Source organism: Schistocerca cancellata, chromosome 2, assembly GCF_023864275.1.
Source record: "Schistocerca cancellata isolate TAMUIC-IGC-003103 chromosome 2, iqSchCanc2.1, whole genome shotgun sequence".
Lineage (NCBI taxonomy): Eukaryota > Metazoa > Arthropoda > Insecta > Orthoptera > Acrididae > Schistocerca > Schistocerca cancellata.
In genome coordinates this window covers 971,463,900-971,484,377 of record NC_064627.1, presented here as the reverse complement: position 1 = coordinate 971,484,377, position 20,478 = coordinate 971,463,900, and the positions used below count along the sequence as shown (strand labels likewise).

At 41.3% G+C, this 20,478-nt stretch overlaps 1 protein-coding gene across 2 annotated transcripts in view; it reads left to right on the top strand.

The window, feature by feature from the left end:
• Nucleotides 1-20,478, top strand: part of LOC126162935 (serpin B4-like) — a 91,678-nt gene that overhangs the window by 20,390 nt on the left and 50,810 nt on the right. For both annotated transcript variants that reach the window (XM_049919759.1, XM_049919758.1), the window contains exon 4: nt 13,859-14,066. In XM_049919759.1, the coding sequence (XP_049775716.1) occupies nt 13,859-14,066 (208 nt within the window). The remainder of the gene's footprint in view (nt 1-13,858; nt 14,067-20,478) is intronic.

Sequence of the window (20,478 nt, the reverse complement as noted above, 5' to 3'; positions counted from 1 at the left end):
GTACCAAATGCGACGACATACTGTTACAGACATGTTAGTATGCAAGGTATCACACTGTGGCGTCACACTCCACGAATTTTGGTGTTTGCTGTTAATTCGACTTCTCGAATCATCTCCTTAAATTTCTTATGATATATTATTTTTCGTACCTACGACGGCTATTCCTGCTGAAGTTTTACATCTCTGGACTTACTACCGTAACATGGGCCCCCGAACCGAGATTTCTGTTTCACACTGTGATTTTCGTTGTTAAAACTGTCTTGTTTTGATGTAAATGCGATATTACTGTTGACAGTATTACACGTATTGTGTTTTTATTCTGCAAAACCATATGAGGTACTAGGACTTTGTAAATATTAATGTTCGTATGAAACAGAATAAGAGACGCAAAAGAACGATGATAAAAAGTTCAACATCTCTACGTCAGGAACAGGAGAAAAAGGAGGGCAAGTTAGAACTAAAAACGAATGAAGAAGAAGATATGAAATTGAGATAAACCGTAATATGTTCAGATCCTCATGGCTGAACGAGCTTTCGAACACTCACAGTTATTAGTAACAGTGTGGACCCCTTGGGACAGAATATGCTTTATTTTTCAATGTGATCAGATGACTTGGAATTATCATTACATACATAACGTCCTATATGAAGCCCAAGATGTTTCAGTGTCAGGTATGCCTGTAAATGAATCAGTAGGTGACCTTTAAGAGGCAGTCAAATGGAAGCCGAACATCCCCCAAAACGGAACCATGGAACGGTTCCATTAAAAAGTAATCACACCCGTTAAAACTTTTATTCCACTGGGACATGGGAACACGCGTTAAGACTGAAACCTGGTTGGTAGGTACTCAGAGAGCGCACAAGATAAGGTTACGATTTGGGATGGGGCCGTAAACAGTTACTGTGAGTTGCACAATCAAACACGCAACTTTATTTTTGTAAGAACCACTTACTTACATATTGCTTTAAAAGATCACAATTAGACATACTGATGAAGGCCAAGTTAAAGAAAACTTGAGATGCTTTCTGGGCTGAAGGCCGAAAACCACATCAAAAACAAGAACGGCTGAAGGCCTGTCTTAGAAATCAAAACAGATTAAAAATAGAAGGTAAAAATTTTATTGAAAACAAAGAGCGACTGAAGGCCTACTCTACACGTCTGAAGGACAACTATAATTAAAACACATTAATAAAAATTTTTTTAACCAAGAAATTCTTTTTAAATCTACATTAGAACAGCCGAAAGCCCAATTAATGAAATATTAACTCATTGCACAGCTGAAGGCCACAAACAAATTAGAATCAATGGGTGAAGTCCGGAACGCCAAGTCAAACAATTTAAAATAAACCCCTTCCTTCTGATAAAAATATTCTCCTTTAAAGAATACACGGGGCTGAAGGCCATATTGAAAGGGGTTCACATAAATCCTCTGCTGAAGGCCACACATAACAGATCGAGCAACTAACGGCTTAGGGCCTGGATTACAAACAATTTCAGATAGAACAAATTTTAAGAAAACAATTTTTTTTTAAATAAAATCAATCTTCAAAATTTTAATTTAACATGGCTGAAGGCCCTTATGAAAAATTAAAAAAAAAAAGAACTGAATTAATACACGGCCAAAGGCCTTGCATAATACTTCAGACTAAAATGAAAATCACAATCTAAAACAAACATAACAAGTGGTGCTCAGAAGTGTTCCAAGGGTCGGCCTGAGAAGGTAGCTCATACGTAAGGTGAGGTGAGACAGGCAGCCAAGAATTGAAGTTAAATAATCGGATGGCAACCCAAACTAGGGATGGACCAAGGACCGACCAACAGTTTAACCAATTCCCTTCCATCCGACCAACGGCACAACGATGGAAAATGTTGGCCGAGGACGAGGATACGAACAGCACTACGTTTTCAGAAATTGGCGTGGAAAAACAGCCAAGGGAACAACAACCACTCTATGCAAAATATGAACCAAACAACCTAAAAGGCTGTTGAACTACACGCCGTGCCGGACAGCATCAACATGGCGAGGAAAGGCACATTGCTGGAAAAGTACACTAACGACCAGGGCAGGCGATTGGGGTGTTAACGGCCACAGGGCAGAAAATACCGCTGGTGCACTTCACTGACAAGTAACAGTCAATTTAATAATTAATCACAATATAGGACTCCAACGCGTCATACGTTGTTGCTAGCCCGAATGGCCCAGGAAGCAACAACCCGCAAATGAACGAAGAGATGTCACAGTAGTTGAGGTTTCATAACAGGTTAACTGATCACTCAACTTCAGCGTCCAGGTTCGGTGGGCAACAAACTTTGTCGCTCTCGCAGGTAGCGCCTCAACAGTGCCAGCAGTCCCGGCCTGACCTCTCGCCGCTGTGACTTCCTGGCTGCTGTGTCCCAACCGACTGACCACCACACACACCACCACCACCCGGAAATACTGGCGGTCACACCAAAGATAGTACGACAGTACTATTATCGATAAGCGCTGTTGCTGCCACTCAGGGAGGCAAGCCAGCAATTTCGTTACGGCATTAAGTACGGAAAAAACAAGACGCCATTCGACGTGACAAAATGACAAAGAACAAACGGCATGAACGCGAGCTGCACACGGCTCAAAGACCTTTATCCCACTGGGAAATGAGATGATCAATTCTTAATTTGTAGAACGTGGTCGGCTGCTGGTGCATCCACAACCGCATGAACTCTTGCACTTCCTCGTCCGACTGAAGACGACTTCCACATAAGTCTCTCTACAGGTCAAACAAGTGACAATCCCACGGCGACGAATCCGGGCTGTATGGACATCTACATTCTACATTTATACTCCGCAAGCCACCCAACGGTGTGTGGCGGAGGGCACTTTACGTGCCACTGTCATTACCTCCCTTTCCTGTTCCACTCGCGTATGGTTCGCGGGAAGAACGACTGTCTGAAAGCCTCTGTGCGCGCTCTAATCTCTCTAATTTTACATTCGTGATCTCCTCGGGAGGTATAAGTAGGGGGAAGCAATATATTCGATACCTCATCCAGAAACGCACCCTCTCGAAACCTGGCGAGCAAGCTACACCGCGATGCAGAGCGCCTCTCTTGCAGAGTCTGCCACTTGAGTTTGTTAAACATCTCCGTAACGCTATCACGGTTACCAAATAACCCTGTGACGAAACGCGCCGCTCTTCTTTGGATCTTCTCTATCTCCTCCATCAACCCGATCTGGTACGGATCCCACACTGATGAGCAATACTCAAGTATAGGTCGAACGAGTGTTTTGTAAGCCACCTCCTTTGTTGATGGACTACATTTTCTAAGGACTCTCCCAATGAATCTCAACCTGGTACCCGCCTTACCAACAATTAATTTTATATGATCATTCCACTTCAAATCGTTCCGCACGCATACTCCTAGATATTTTACAGAAGTAACTGCTACCAGTGTTTGTTCCGCTATCATATAATCATACAATAAAGGATCCTTCTTTCTATGTATTCGCAATACATTACATTTGTCTATGCTAAGGGTCAGTTGCCACTCCCTGCACCAAGTGCCTATCCGCTGCAGATCTTCCTGCATTTCGCTACAATTTTCTAATGCTGCAACTTCTCTGTATACTACAGCATCATCCGCGAAAAGCCGCATGGAACTTCCGACACTATCTACTAGGTCATTTATATATATTGTGAAAAGCAATGGTCCCATAACACTCCCCTGTGGCACGCCAGAGGTTACTTTAACGTCTGTAGACGTCTCTCCGTTGATAACAACATGCTGTGTTCTGTCTGCTAAAAACTCTTCAATCCAGCCACACAGCTGGTCTGATATTCCGTAGGCTCTTACTTTGTTTATCAGGCGACAGTGCGGAACTGTATCGAACGCCTTCCGGAAGTCAAGAAAAATAGCATCTACCTGGGAGCCTGTATCTAATATTTTCTGGGTCTCATGAACAAATAAAGCGAGTTGGGTCTCACACGATCGCTGTTTCCGGAATCCATGTTGATTCCTACATAGTAGATTCTGAGTTTCCAAAAACGACATGATACTCGAGCAAAACACATGTTCTAAAATTCTACAACAGATCGACGTCAGAGATATAGGTCTATAGTTTTGCGCATCTGCTCGACGACCCTTCTTGAAGACTGGGACTACCTGTGCTCTTTTCCAATCATTTGGAACCTTCTGTTCCTCTAGAGACTTGCGGTACACGGCTGTTAGAAGGGGGGCAAGTTCTTTCGCGTACTCTGTGTAGAATCGAATTGGTATCCCGTCAGGTCCAGTGGACTTTCCTCTGATGAGTGATTCCAGTTGCTTTTCTATTCCTTGGACACTTATTTCGATGTCAGCCATTTTTTCGTTTGTGCGAGGATTTAGAGAAGGGACTGCATTGTGCATGCTGCATTGTATCCCAACCAAGTCGCTGAAGCGTAGCCTTCGTCCGATTGGCAGTGTGGGTATGGGCGTCATCGTGCAACATGACACTTCCGTCCGTCTCACAGCATTCCCGGGCATTGTGACGTTATGGTGCGTCACAGTTTCTGCAACGTGTCTCCATAGCGCTATGCATTGTAGTTTCACGCTCGAGGATACTGACGAGCAGAGGGCGTCCGCAGTAGAAGAAGTTATCATGAGCTTATCCGAACTTGCGTTAACAACTATGGATTTCTTTGGCGGGGGAGATGGAGGATGTTTCCACCGCTGACTGCCGTTTGCCCTCAGGCTGTCGTAATGCTGTCGGGCGGAATCATTCAGTTGCACGATAACGCAGCCCTATACACTGTCTGTCGGACCAAGGCTACACTTCAGCTGTGCAACATTATCCGTACAGCCTGGATCTTCCACCGTGTGATTTTCACGTCTCTGGCGACCTGAAGAAAGAAATGCGTGTACGTCGGATTCAGTCGGTTACCTTATCGATCTACGTAATTCTCAACATTCATCTGTAGCGCCACATCTCAAATGCTGCAATTCTCTTCTTTCCCGGTTTTCCCACAGTCCATGTTTCACTACCATACAATGCTGTGCTCCAAAAGTACATTCTCGGAAATTTGTTCCTCTAATTAAGGCCTATGTTTGATACTAGTACACTGATCTTGGCCAGTAATGCCCCTTTTGCCAGCATAGTCTCTTTTATGTCGTCCTTGGTCTGTCAGTCAAGCTTTATTTTGCATCCTAAGTAGCAGAATTCATTAACGTCATTTACTTCATGATCCCCTGTTCTGATGTTACGTTTATCGCTGTTATCACTTCTGCTATTTCTCAGTACTTCCGTCTTTTTTCGATTTACTCTCAATCCATAATCCATACTCATTACATTGTTCAGACCATTCAACACATCCTGTAATTCTTCTTCAGTCTCTACATCTACATCTGCATCTACATGGATACTCTGCAAATCACATTTAAGTGCCTGGCAGAGGGTTCATCGAACCACCTTCACAATTCTCTATGATTCCAATCTCGTATAGCGCGCGGAAAGAATGAACACCTATATCTCTCCGTACGAGCTCTGATTTCCCTTATTTTATCGTGGTGATCGTGCCGCCCTATGTAGGTCGGTGTCAACAAAATATTTTCGCATTCGGAGGAGAAAGTTGGTGATTGGAATTTCGTGAGAAGATTCCGTGGCAACGAAAAACGCCTTCTTTTAATGATTTCCAGCCCAAATCCTGTATCATTTCTGTGACACTCTCTCCCATATTTCGAGACAATACAAAACGTGCTGCCTGTCTTTGAACTTTTTCAATGTACTCCGTCAGTCCTACCTGGTGAGGATCCCACACCGCGCAGCAGTATTCAAAAAGCGGACGGACAAGCGTAGTGTAGGCAGTCTCCTTAGTAGGTCTGTTACATTTTCTAAGCGTCCTGCCAATAAAACGCAGCCTCAGTTTTACTGAGGATAGCCTTGTCATCAGCCAATCTTATCATTGTTGTCTCCTCACCCTGAATTTTAATCCCACTCGTAAACCTTCCTTTTATTTCCGTCATTGTTTCCTCTATGTATGGATTGAACAGTAGGGGTGAAAGACTACATCCCTGTCTTCCTCCCTTTTTAATCCAGGCTCTTCGTTCTTGGTCGTCCACTTCCCTTCTGGTTCTTGTACTTGTTGTATATCACCCGTCTTTTCTCAGAATTTCGAACATCTTGCACCATCTGACACTGTCGAATGCTTTTTCCAGGTCAACAGAACCTATGAACGTATCTTGATTATTCTTCATTCTTGATTCCATAATCAACTGCATCAGAATTTCTTCTCCAGTGCCTTTACTTTTTCTATAGCCAAACTGACCATCATCTAGCAGATCCTCAATTTCCTTTTCTATTTTACGAACTACGATGTGGTCATTTCATCTTCCAGTAGGTTAAATATCTCAACGCCTCTGATAATTACGTTCGAATGCAACCATTCCATTATCCCCTTATGGGACGTGTTCGGTTTTAATTTGACTGCCTCTATCAAATGGAAAGTTGCTGTAATTTCATGGGGGATTCGCTTTTGAACCGTGCAGAGAGCGTGGGAGAGTGCAGAGGGAAGCTGGGTGTTTGCGACTGAGGACGTTCAGCGCTGACAAGTTTTTATTGCAAAATTTTATTTTTCCTTTTTATTCTTATTTGTTCTAAAAGCGCAAAAACTGCTTGCTGGGTGCGGCGTCCATTTAGACGCCTGATGTCGCTTCGTTGACCCAGGTGCTGGAAACGATGACGTGTACCAGCAGTAGTGATGCGGCGTGGGTGGCAACGATAGCACGAACGATATCAGCTGCCGACGGAGCAAGACGCAGAGGCGACGGAAGTGTCATGCTCAGTAACAGAGAACTGAATCCTGACTGGGTCACACTGCAGGGAACAGTACCACTGTCCGGTGACATTAAAAAAGAAAACAGAGCCAAAGAGCAACGCGTTACTTAAGCATTATCACAAAATTGATGTCATAAAACCGTAACAACTTCTGACTTCTTCATATTTATTACTGAGCATTCCGTTACGCTTTGCCATAAAAGTAAACCATAAATGCAACAACGAAAATCTGATCACTTCAAATATTGAAAATTACAAAGCAGCACATAGAATGGACGCAAACGAGCATTCACCATCGAACAGACACATAGTTAACGTTTCTGTCCGTGACCGGTTAGTAATCCAAATTAGTACATATAACAAATAAACATCGGCCGCTGTGCTTCACAAGCATGGTTTCTCAAACTAGTGAACTCAGGTTTAGTATTTTTACTAGCGCCGCGCCACTCAGTTCTGTAGAAAATTCTTATACGGTGGGTTTTATTTGTCTGGCTGTCGAAATGGCGATAGTCAAAAAAACTATTAGAAATCTACTCTGTAGGAATCAGCATGGGTTTCGAAAAAGACGGTCGTGTGAAACCCAGCTCGCGCTATTCGTCCACTAGACTCAGAGAGCCATAGACACGGGTTCACAGGTAGATGTCGTGTTGCTTGACTTCCGCAAGGCGTTCAATACAGTTCCCCACAGTCGTTTAATGAACAAAGTAAGAGCATATGGACCATCAGACGAATTGTGTGACTGGATTGAAGAGTTCCTAGATAACAGAACGCAGCATGTCATTCTCAATGGAGAGAAGTCTTCCGAAGTAAGAGTGATTTCAGGTGTGCCGCAGGGGAGTGTCGTAGGACTGTTGCTGTTCACAATATACATAAATGACCTTGTGGATGACATCGGAAATTCACTGAGGCTTTTTGCGGATGATGCTGTGGTATATCGAGAGGTTGTAACAATGGAAAATTGTACTGAAATGCAGGAGGATCTGCAGCGAATTGAAGCATGGTGCAGGGAATGGCAATTGAATCTCAATGTAGACAAGTGTAATGTGCTGCGAATACATAGAAAGAAAGATCCCTTATCATTTAGCTACAATATAGCAGGTCAGCAACTGGAAGCAGTTAATTCCATAAATTATCTGGGAGTACACATTAGGAGTGATTTAAAATGGAATGATCATATAAAGTTGATCGTCGGTAAAGCAGATGCCAGACTGAGATTCATTGGAAGAATCCTAAGGAAATGCAATCCGAAAACAAAGGAAGTAGATCACAATACGCTTGTTCGCCCACTGCTTGAATACTGCTCTGCAGTGTGGGGTCCATACCATATAGGGTTGATAGAAGAGATAGAGAAGATCCAACGGAGAGCAGCGCGCTTCGTTACAGGATCATTTAGTAATCGCGAAAGCGTTACGGAGATGATAGATAAACTCCAGTGGAAGACTCTGCAGGAGAGATGCTCAGTAGCTCGGTACGGGCTTTTGTTGAAGTTTCGAGAACATACCTTCACCGAGGATACAAGCAGTATATTGCTCCCTCCTACGTATATCACGCGAAGAGACCATGAGGATAAAATCAGAGAGATTAGTGTCCACACAGAGGCATACCGACAATCCTTCTTTCCACGATTATTACGAGACTAGAATAGAAGGGAAAACCGATAGAGGTACTCAAGGTACCCTCCGCCACACACCGTCAGGTGGGTTGCGGAGTATGGATGTAGATGTAGCGTAGAAGTAGTCTATGGCAACAGGCCCTTGTAACAAACTGACTGCTCGCACTTAACTAACTTAAACCAGGACTTTAGATTAAGGTAGTGAACGAACCTCTTTATAAATTAACAAGCACTATCCATAATACTAGAAAATCAGATGTGCTGTAATATTAAGGCGCGGTTTAGGCTACTCAGTTATCACCAAGTGAGAATCATTCTTGGTGCAGGACTTTACTAAAGAATTGTAAGTACCGCCACAGCGAGAAGTGGACGACGACGACAACAAACACGTCCGCTGTTCCTTCAGTACGACACGAGGTAAACTAAATAACTATAGAGGCGCACATAGCAAACAACGTGAACAAGCATAAAACATATCCATACAACAAGCCACAAGGCCCTCGACTTTTAAAGGCACTTAAAATGCACAACACCAATTATGAGACAACACATCAATTAATAGACATATCATTCCTAAATTAACAACGGGAACACGACGGCGACACCACTAAACTTGCCGGCGATCGTAGAGGAAGGAACAACAAGATCATAGCAAACAAGAATATAACCTGACAAATATAATACTGTGTCGGACACGGCTCTCATAGGCAACATGTCCTCACATCACGCCACTAAGTTGACAGCTAACCAACAGTGGTACCTGAAGTCTCAGTTTAGTGACTGGTATTGCGCAAAGCCCACGCACGCGATACTTTCCAGTCAATGTCTCGGGAACGTGCAAACTATTTCTTCGTCAATACATACTACTCGTGTCGTATCTCCAAGACACTTGAAACGTCCCATTTGAAAACTTAATGAATTACTGTGCTGATAAACCTCTTACATTATTTGATTCTCAAACAGTTGAGCAGAACTGAACGTACTCAGACATTTCGCTCTTTACCTATTCTGATCAACACTAAACTGACACTAAATATTTTTAGCGCAACGCAATCTGACTTTCAATAATCCCTACAAAAGAATGGCCCTGACTAACAATAACCTATACCTTTCATGAATCACTTACCTCACAAAAATCTTCGTTACTCGAACTACTGCAATACAGCGAGCGCCACTACTGCCAGCTAAATAAAAGATTCTAACTACTGAAGTCACTAACTACTGATAGGCATACTTAGCAAATGAAAGATTTTGATAGAGAACAAGCAATGTATTTACCTTAATAGTGTTCAAAAGTCATTATATATATATATATATATGCATGACATCCAATCTTACAAATTTACCGTCTCTGATGGACACACGTCCAGATCATCCGCTCTCAAAACTCCGCCATCTCTCTCCCCACATCCACCACTGCTGGCGGCTCACCTCCAACTGCGCAACGCTACGCGCTGTTCACATCTAACTGCCCAACACTACAATAGCAAACAACAATGAAAACCAGCCACAGACTGCACACAGCACAGCCAGTGATTTTCGTACAGAGCGCTACGTGGCGTTACCAACATAAAAACCTAAACAGCCTACTTACACACTGACCGACCAGACTTGAAACAGTACCTACAAGGTCTTAACACAAGTCAGTACATACAACAGGCAACCAAATTATACGTCCACTATCTTTCCCATGGTTGAACTAGAAAAACAAGCGACACGTGTGTTCCACGTTACCGATCACACGTCATAGTGGAACCACTCGCAGTGGAGCTGTACCCGATTCCCGAATGCATGATACCAACAACGAGGAAGCCATATGCTATTGATGATGATTTGGTTTGTGGGGCACTCAACTGCGCAGTCATAGGTGCCCTCACAAACTCCCAATTTTTACACAGTCCAATCTAGCCACTGTCGCGAATGATGATGATGAGGATAAAATGTTGAGGACAACACAAACACCCAGTTCCCGGGCATAGAAGATCCCCGACCGGCCGGAAATCGAACCCGGGACTCCGTGATCCAGAAGCAGCAACGCAGGCCACTAGACCACGAGCTGTGGACATATATGCTATTGACGGTTACTACGAACCAGCTCTGATAAGATTGTGGGTGCCGACCGCAGGAAGAATTCTAACCGCACACCCGACATATGTGTACCTAACTAACGCTCGCAAGTCACATAGGAACCACTGTAACGCCGGAAATGCATATCCTCCTATTTCCATCTATTGTACTATTATTTTTTTCCTTGCTTTGTTACCACAAGATATGACATTTCTGTCTCTTTGTATATTGTAATTGTTTTACTGTTTGTATATATAGATTTATACATTTATGTCGATGTATAATTGGTTTGTTTCGTGAATATTATTTGTATTTTTACGCTGGGTCTTGCCTAGGGAAAACTACGCTATCGAACGATTACATCGATAGGTCGTGTGAAGAATCAAAGTGTGTAGGATCTTTGGTCGTGTTAACTCTGCCGCGTGGAGCGCGGGCTGAGCAGAGAGAGTCTGGCGGGAGTAGCGAGTGGAGAAGGTGTGTTGTGTGACGCTCCCGCGAGTTGCCGTGTTTTCGGGGTTTGGCAGCATGTAATTGCGATCGACTTGCGATTATAGTTTCTGACATGGTGTTGCGGACGGGAAACATTAACTAGCGCACATCAAGAGCCCGTTTCGTCTGGTGACCTTGTCGAGAAGAAGGCGCGCCAACATCCAGCTTCTGCAACAGCGACGGCCGACAATGAGTGACTGTCGCCACCTCCTCGACCGACGGCTTCAAACCTTCAATCAACCGACGAGGAAGACTGGACGCACGTAAAGTTTTAGAACTGTATGGCAGACCTCAGCTTTTCAAACTGTTCCATTTTCATCACTATAATTACAGCAACTTAGCATGAATGTTTGTTGCTCATTGTCCCAATTGCATTACCAAGCAGAGTCCCTTCCTTTTCCGAAATGAACCCGAGTGTCGTTGAAATTCAAACGCCAGCATTAAAGTAATATAGCTAACTCGTTTTCACTGCTTTAATTTCAAAGTTCAGTTATGGCATTCATAGCTGGCTACAATATTCAGATTGCACAAGCACGAATTAAGAGTGCGAGCTTTGTTACCGTATTTTAGCTTACCTGTGACTGCAGCTCAGCTTGGTACGTACTAACTTTTACTATTGTTAATTGTTCAGAATCATTTAATTCAAGTTCAAAGTTAAATCTCTTATTTCTAAATTGCGTAGATTCAAGTAGCTTTTGAAATGATTGTTGAGGTAGTCCAAGACTAACCGTATTTTACTGAATTTCGATGTGCTTCAGAAAGAAAGCTCACTATTAACTTCAGTCACTAAATTAACTTTCGATTTTCCGGCTTTATTAATTCTTTTACTAAATTAAGTCAGAGTGTAGCGAAATTTATTACTTCTGACAAACTTTCAGTTTTCACACTACACGTGTCAACCTTCAGTAGCCACGCTTCTAGTGCTAATTATATGTGTAATAACCTTTCTTTTTCAGTTACTATAGTAATTGTCCTTAGGACTGGCGACCGTGATTTCCCCCAAATCTCAAATACCTAATTACCGCTAGTTAATTGTTAACGTAACGGCTGCACATTTACTTTCTTTATTAACTTTACCCCTTTTCAAAAATAATTTCCACCAGTTTCATTAGCATTTTTCCTTTCAGTTAGATGTAACCCTTTCCTCCCTCTTTACCGACAGCTTAACTTCGGTGACGATTGCTTTTCCAAAATTTCCATTAGATACACGCGGTTTCATTTTTCACGGTCATTAAGGTCGATAAGTGAGGGGGAGGTCACACCACTCGGTGTGGAGCTATGCTCGCTATCCGAACGCTCGACACTAAATGTACCAGGAACACGTAACTCTTTTACTCTCCCTACAAAAGCACACCGACAATTGCGTGCGAGATGCCAGCCACCGGCCACAACTCTAATTTGGTCCCCTCCCCTTCCCTCTAAGGCTGCATGTCGAGTAGACTTCACATTACTTTTTGCAGTCGTGACGTCACTTGTGGCCTTTCTACTATCGACTTTTGCGAACGCGTGTGAACGACCCCTCTGTGAACTGTGCGCATTTCGATTATTCATGAATTTAGTAGAGTGTGTGGCGCCGTATGCTTTTTCAAAGCAATGACGCAATGAAAATGTATCACAAGCGCATAACCCTTATCATTCACCGTCAGTTAATAACGCAGCAACAATACAAGGCTTTAAGAGCTGTTATGACAAGTAAGATCTGATATAACATTCGCATGATTAAGCCTTTGCGTGATGGATAACGTAGTGGTTTATGGAGTGAAACGATGTGAGTTCGCAAACCACCACATGCTATGCGTTAAGCACAGTCTCGGACTTCGTTATGACTGTAATACACGTATGTTAATGATTTAAAATTTCCGTCTGATTAGAGAACGAAGGATGAAGTAATTATCTGGCTTTTTATTTTCGAAAATGTAGTGATTTCCAATTGTGTAATTGGTCAATAACCTAACAGAAAAACTCATATTCTACCTTATCACAAATACTTCGTACGTTGCGCAACCACAAACTCATTCCTTGAAAGAGTTCTGCGAAATGCTCCTCTCACTAGCACACCCGTAAACATCAACTCGGCGCTATAGCGACTGACAGATCGACAGCGTCGTTTTTGTTCACCTTCACCACACCGCCCCTAGGTCACGATTACGTCAGTTCCTGCAAAAAATAATGTGAAACATACTCGATCCTCCCAGACAGCATCACCCCTCACGGAAAGTGGCGAGATTTTTCAACGGCGCTCCAGGCGGGACCGCACGGCACAAGCTTTCTACGGCCCTGTTCAATGTATGAAACATTTAATACAAGACTATAACACAACTCAGTAAGGAACCTCTGTTTAACCTAACTCTCCATTTGAGTGATATTCGTCTCTACATAAACATGTACTCCTTGTTGTGAAGTGTTAGGCTCAAGAGCATTCCTTAGTACAAAATCATGCAATGTTACTTTCACATGTAGTGACAAATTTTTCTGGCACTGTGCTAATTTGCCTTTCATTTTCATACATGATCTGTTGTCATAGCTGTGTACTTCCGCTAGAGGCTAGTTCTTTCAAGAAGTAAATAAATACAAATTAAAATTACCCCAGAAAAGGAACACAAGGAATTCGGAACACCTAGTGCATTGTATAAAGCACAAACCATTGTGATCGTAGGTATTTTCTCGCACACTCCCCGTTTCTTCATACGATTATTTTAGCCAAGGTGAGTCATTATATTATAACTCGGAATTAGTCGTAGAATTCGACAGCAGCTACACACTGAAAGTTTGATGTAACAGCCCTGTATTTCAGATCTGCTGCGTTTATTGCATAATAGTGCCATGTGTGCTGTTGTTCTGTATATGGTGACAACGAAATTCTTTGTGTTATTGTCTTAATATCGACTGAATATTGTTTCAGGACAGTAACGACGTGCTGCTTGACATAGCCAACAGGATATTTCTGAAAGAGGGTTATGGCATCAAAGAAGGGTTTAATCAGTCAGCAATTAGGTTCAAGGCTGGAGTAGAAGAAGTTGATTTCCTACAAGAACCACAAGCAAGAAAAATAATAAATGACTGGGTCGAGTCGAAGACGAATAATAAGATAAAAGACATAATTCCACCAGGTGAGCAAGAATCATTGACATTATACTTAAGTCAGAATTCGCAATCAGTAACTGATCAGATAAATATTTCAGCTAAACTAATTACGCATGCATAGGCTGGATATTGGTCACCAACTGACCTCGAATATCTTTTCCTTACGATGGTGTTCAAAATGGCTCTGAGCACTATGCGACTCAACTTCTGAGGTCATCAGTCGCCTAGAACTTAGAACTAATTAAACCTAACTAACCTAAGGACATCACACACATCCATGCCCGAGACAGGATTCGAACCTGCGACCGTAGCGGTCACGCGGTTCCAGACTGAAGCGCCTTTAACCGCACGGCTACACCGGCCGGCTACGATGGTGTGTGTAACATTGTACGTAGACCAAATACATGACTTTAACGAGCTGCATGACATTGTCGAAGGCTGTCATTTCGAGACACGGAAAGCTACTTTTATATTTGATAGCCCATTTCGTGTGTGCCGGAAACAGACTGACAAATGTCTCGCTGTAGATCGTTCTGCATATTATGAGCAAGATTTGTTGCCGCTTAGGCATTGGCCAAATAGAGACACGACCTCTGGACCTCTGAACAGGACATCTACAGCTCTAACAGTCACGAATGCAATCAAAGCTTCATGGTCCCTTTACTTCTTTCTTACGATCAACATTAGCGTATGTAGCGTGTTGGAGTGGATGTTCCTTGAACAAGGGAACTCCAATGGCTGTTCTTATTATACATAGAAGCTAGTTACGACCTCCAATTCCTGTACATAAATTGGAAAGTAGCAGAGCTATTCTTTACCTTTTTGTGTGCATTACTGTTTTATCATCTGCTTAAGCAGTCTTTCGTGGATGGTGGGATCTTTTTAGAACGTCGTTGTTAGGCCATACTATTCCAAATTTAATGTTCAGGACCCAGTGGGACCAAACCCTGAACCCCGCCTCAAGGAATGAAAACAATCACACACAACACTTCATGTTATGTTATACGACATTCAAAGTAAAATTTCGAAGCACAATACGATTTTTAGAAAGTGGTGAGTCAAAGTTCTGTCAACGAAGTACGGTAGGATGCTTGCCATTGCAGGATCTGTCGCACTTCCTTGACCCCGAGCACGACCTGTTTGACTGCCCTTAAAAAGGCTCAAGAGTGCGAAAGTGAGGGGCGTTCCATACTGAACGGCACAGAACGTACTTCTAGAAGAATGGAACCCGGTAGGTAGCTATGGGAAAGATATTCGCTATATCTTTACAGGCAAGGTCCGAGAGACGTTTCCAGTTAATAGCATCTTTCCTCTAGTGGCACTCTTGTTTCTTCTTCTTCGCTTTTCAGTGATCATGGGTATCGTAACTACCGCGATAGAGTACACTACTGGCCATTAAAATTGCTAGACCATGAAGATGACGTGCTACAGACGCGAAAGATGCTGTGCAGGAAGAAGATGCTGTGAAATGCAAATGATTAGCTTCTCAGAGCATTAACACAAGGTTGGCGCCGGTGGCGACACCTACAACGTGCTGACATGAGGAAAGTTTCCAACCGATTTCTCATACACAAACAGCAGTTGACCGGCGTTGCGTGGTGAAACGTTTGAAACTTCCCCTTTCAACAATTATTCATGACTGTGCTTAAACTGACACACAATATTTTTTTTAGCGCAACGCAATCTTTCAGATATCCCTACAAAGGAATGGCCCTGACTAACATTAACCTGTACCTTTCACAAATCACTTACCTCACAAAAATCTTCGTTACTCAAGCTACTGCAATACAGCGAGCGCCACTACTGCCACCTAAATAAAAGATTCAAACTACTGAAGGCACTAACTACTGATAGGCATAGTTAGCAAATGAAAGATTTTAATAGAGAACAAACAATGTATTTACCTTAATAGTGTTGAAAAACCATAATATACATGTTCATGACATCCATTTTTACAAATTTCCAAACTCCGCCATCTCTCTCCCCACATCCACCACTGCTGGCGGCTCACCTCCAACTGCGCAACGCTACGCGTTGTTCACATCCAGCTGCCGCTGCCCAACACTACAATGGCAGACAACAATGCAGACTGGACACAGACTGCACACAGCACAGCCAGTGATTTTCATACAGAGCGCTACGTAACGTTGCCAATAAGAAAACATAAACAGCCTACTTACATAGCCCCCATGCTCCCCACAAAAAATTTTACAAATTGTTTTGGGCACTGGCCAATAATGATTTGATAAACTTTTTCATAATTACAATAACAAAGATATCAAATGCACACACTTATTGATACAATGTTGGTCAAAAGCTAAAATTTTCTCACGGTTAATAAAGACAGTCCTGATCATTCATCAGAGTAAAACTGCCGTTTCTTTTCTCAAAGTCTGAGCAGTAAAAGACAATGCACACGGAAGTAGTGGATTTCCATGCAGTCTTGAAGAAGTAGTGTTGTCATTCCAACGGAAAGACAGTGCTGACTCTTGACATGCTGACAGGTAATGGGCCACAACAGAGCAAACCCACAGCAGAGTCATTCGAAGTTTTGAAGAATACTGGTAGGTAGGTCATCATAGAGCAGACCTACAGTAGTCCTGGTAGAGATTACGGTATTGGTGGGCCACCAGAGGTGCAGACCCACTGCAGTCCTTGTAGAGATACTGGTACTGGTGAGTCAGCAAAGGTGCAGACCCACTGCAGTCCTTGTAGAAATAATGGTATTGGTGGGTCATCAAAGGTGCAGACCCACTTCAGTCCTTGTAGAAATAATGGTATTGTTGGGTCATCAAAGATGCAGACCCACTGTAGTCCTTGTAGAGATGGCCAGCAGCCATCTGTTGTGACTGTGCAGGTGCACAATCACCATTGAAGAGTCTTGCAGATAATAGAGCAAGTCCATAACCACCACTTGTGCACTCACAAAGTTTTTGGAATTGTCCTTAGAACCAGCAATGCTGTTATCCAGTCCCTTGCTGAATTATTAACACACGTGCAAACACTAACAGTCCCTACTTCTCACATATTGTCCATATACTATGACCAACAGAAACGTGTGCAGTGAAATGTAACTTACAAGTTAATAATATGATGAACTGGTGTCAATTACAATTTTATAACATAAGAATACAATTACAAAGGTACAAAATACATCATTAAAAACATAACAATACAGATAACATTTGTAGTACAGGCTTTACAAAAGAATCGAACTAACATATACATCAGTGTTACAGGAATTATGACATGACTAAATACATAAAAGATCAGAATAACTTTTGAAACATCAACTTTACACATGAGCATTAAAACAGAACAGAATAAATAATGTCTAAACATCTTTACAAAGAAAATAACATATTATCAGAAAAATTCTACAACATAGCTCTCATCAGCTAAACACATAAAGACAGGAAAAAGACAAATAAACGAGGGTACATAAACACATAGTGGGATAACACAAGGAAAGGAAAGGTTGTGTTTTATTGCAGTATTTTGCAAACAAAACTTTCTTCGCTTCTTGGAGATCTCCCTTCATTCATCATTATTCCCAAAAAGTCCTATTTATACCTCCTTCCTGTATTCTATTAATATTTCTTTCAATATAATTATTTCTGATTGTACAATACTCATTTTGGCCCAAATCTTTTTCATATAACTTCGCAATGCATACTTTACCTATTATCCATAGTCAGTTTCTTATATAGTCTACCTCTCTTAAGCTAACTTAAATCCACTGAGCTCAGATGCTAAACTAAGGGACGAGGCAATGCAGCAGCACAAAACAATTAACATGAACAGCAATGACAAAAAAATTCAAATTGGCAAAGTAAGCAACTAATATAAGGCAATGAGCAGCAAACAAGAAAAATAAATCAGTAGTAAACTGGCTTAGAAGAGCAACACAAAGTCAAATTCAGTAACACTATGCCTGGCAAACAGCAGTAACTTATACCTAAACATGACATAGCTCAAGCAGAAAAAAATTACACTAAAGACAACAATGCAGACAAGGGAAATGTATATTCACATCCTAATGTCTATGTAATTAAAGTGGTGCACCACAAATTATTCTACAAAAGAAATTACCAAGTACTTGAAAAGAAAATTCTGTATGCAATTCCTGTGAAGGGAAATGTGTTTTTGTGCTCCTTCGTTTTTTTTGAAGTACATCAAAGTTATTCTTTTTTTCTGGATCTGTAGGCATAAAATATTTATATTAGTACATCTATAAAATTTTATTTTAACCAATGCTGCAGTGCAGCTAGGAACTAGATATTAAAGAAAATGAACAAATATATACAAAGGAAGGCATATGGCATTTCATAAGGTAGTAAAAAAATCTCTCAATTCTCGTAGAAAGATACTTGTCATAATCAGGTGTGCAGATGTAAGAATGTTTCCCAGTAATGAGCGTGTCGTATTTGTGGTGCTTTCTATAAAGGAACGTCAATAGCGAGGTTAATGGCCTCCCCTTTTTTTTTCTACCTGTGCCTCTGAAAAGGACACACACAAATGGCTTGTTCTCCAGGCGTCTGACACAGCTGGGTGCCCACGACGCATTACGTGCAGGTGGTCACTTAACTTTCTTACGGAAATATTTACAACAGCAGTTTCCACTACAGTGACAGTCTCATATAAAAATATTTCACAGGTCAAGAATTTGCGTTGCAAATGTGTAGAAACAAAATCTTATGAATATAACAGTATCCTAAAAATTTTCGCTGGCATTGTGATACATTCATGCATATACACACATTTCATAACTCTTAAAGTACGCTTCTTGGTTTCCAACATCCTTTTTCACAAACCAGAGTCCCCAACCACTACTCCTTATTCCTTACCTTACTACACATATACATATTCGTCGACACTTCTTCAATATTTCATCTTAATAAATATGTAGCATAATCAAATTCCTCATATAACATCGGCTTATTGATCATAAACATACCTCAACAGCATAATATACATCGTCTTCGTAAAAATAACATCATAACACCTCAGTCAAATCTCAAAAACATCGTAGCTTTCTGCAATAATTTCAAAACCTAAAGAAGATTCTCTGCTCATTTCAGTAGTGTCATCTACCTCAAACGTACTTTAAAAATCATGATCTCATACCAAATACATCATTCAAAGCTCTCACAGTATCACAATGGTTCTGAAAAAATATGAACAGTTCACAAAGTACAGACAAAATACAATTTCGTAAGTGTGAAGTTATCCAACGCTGTAATTGCGTAAACATGTGTCACTGACATAATAAAAAAGATTGTCTCTCTCAGTTAAATGATCAGATAGCTGTGTAATTATGTGTTAGAGAAATATGGTACCGATGTGTAAAGTTGTGTAAGCAAATACCATATTAGCTAGGGCTCCTTGTGCTTGCCAAACACATGGTACACAAAGTAAGCATGTACCCCCCTGAGGATTAATGTAATTATACCCTCAGGTGTTACAGATTACAGCAATGGAATGAAATGTATCACGGAAAACCTTTGTATCATTGTACTTCAAATATCTTTAAAAATAAATGTTTTAAGTACAAAATTAATCACTCAAATACGTGTACCGTAGCGCTAAACTGTTCGTCTTGCTGTAAGATAAGCTCTGTGGAAGTGTCGTAGTTATTGTCCTCCGAAAGCTAAGTTCTGCAGAAGCCAATGAACTTACCTCATGATAAACAAAAGCGAAATGCTTTGCGTAGAGATATCTTAGTTATTATGCTTCTTGTTGTGATGATGAAAGTACTGTGCTATAATGTATTGTTGTGCTATGGAAAAGGCTGTCTCCATGTAGCTATACCACAAAAGTTACTACTAAAACATGTTTTACTTTCCAGAAGAATTCAGAAAACTGTGCAGATATAAAACAGAAACACCGCAAAAGCAACATTGTAAATTGTCACTCATTAGTAATGTTGTGATATAATCGTGTAGCTGTTACATAACCTAACCACTGTGTCATCTGGTATTTCACAGAAAGTACTTTAAATCCAGAATGTATTTTCAAGTAAACCAAAATGTTGCATTAAAATCTCATTAGCAGTACTGGTAAAGGTTCTAAGTATGTGAGCCTTATAGTTGTTACGTAATCGTGCAACTAACAAGTAAGAATGCACACACACAATAACACTGTGTCGTCTGTTCACAATAACAATGCATTCGTAATTTCTGTTTAAATAAGTTCTCTTGGTTCTTGACTGGATATTTAACTTCAAACATTGTTGCATGGTAACAGTTTCTAAGTTTGACAATGCATACTAGAAATGTGAAGTGAAACGTGTTATGGCAAAGACAAAGTTAAAAAGCAGATTATCTTTCAATAAACGGTTTTACATGTGAAATGTGGTGTAAACCTTTACTCTTCCTAGTATGCAGAGTTTCAACTTTAACGCAATTATCATGTGGTATACGTCGGTAAAGAATACTG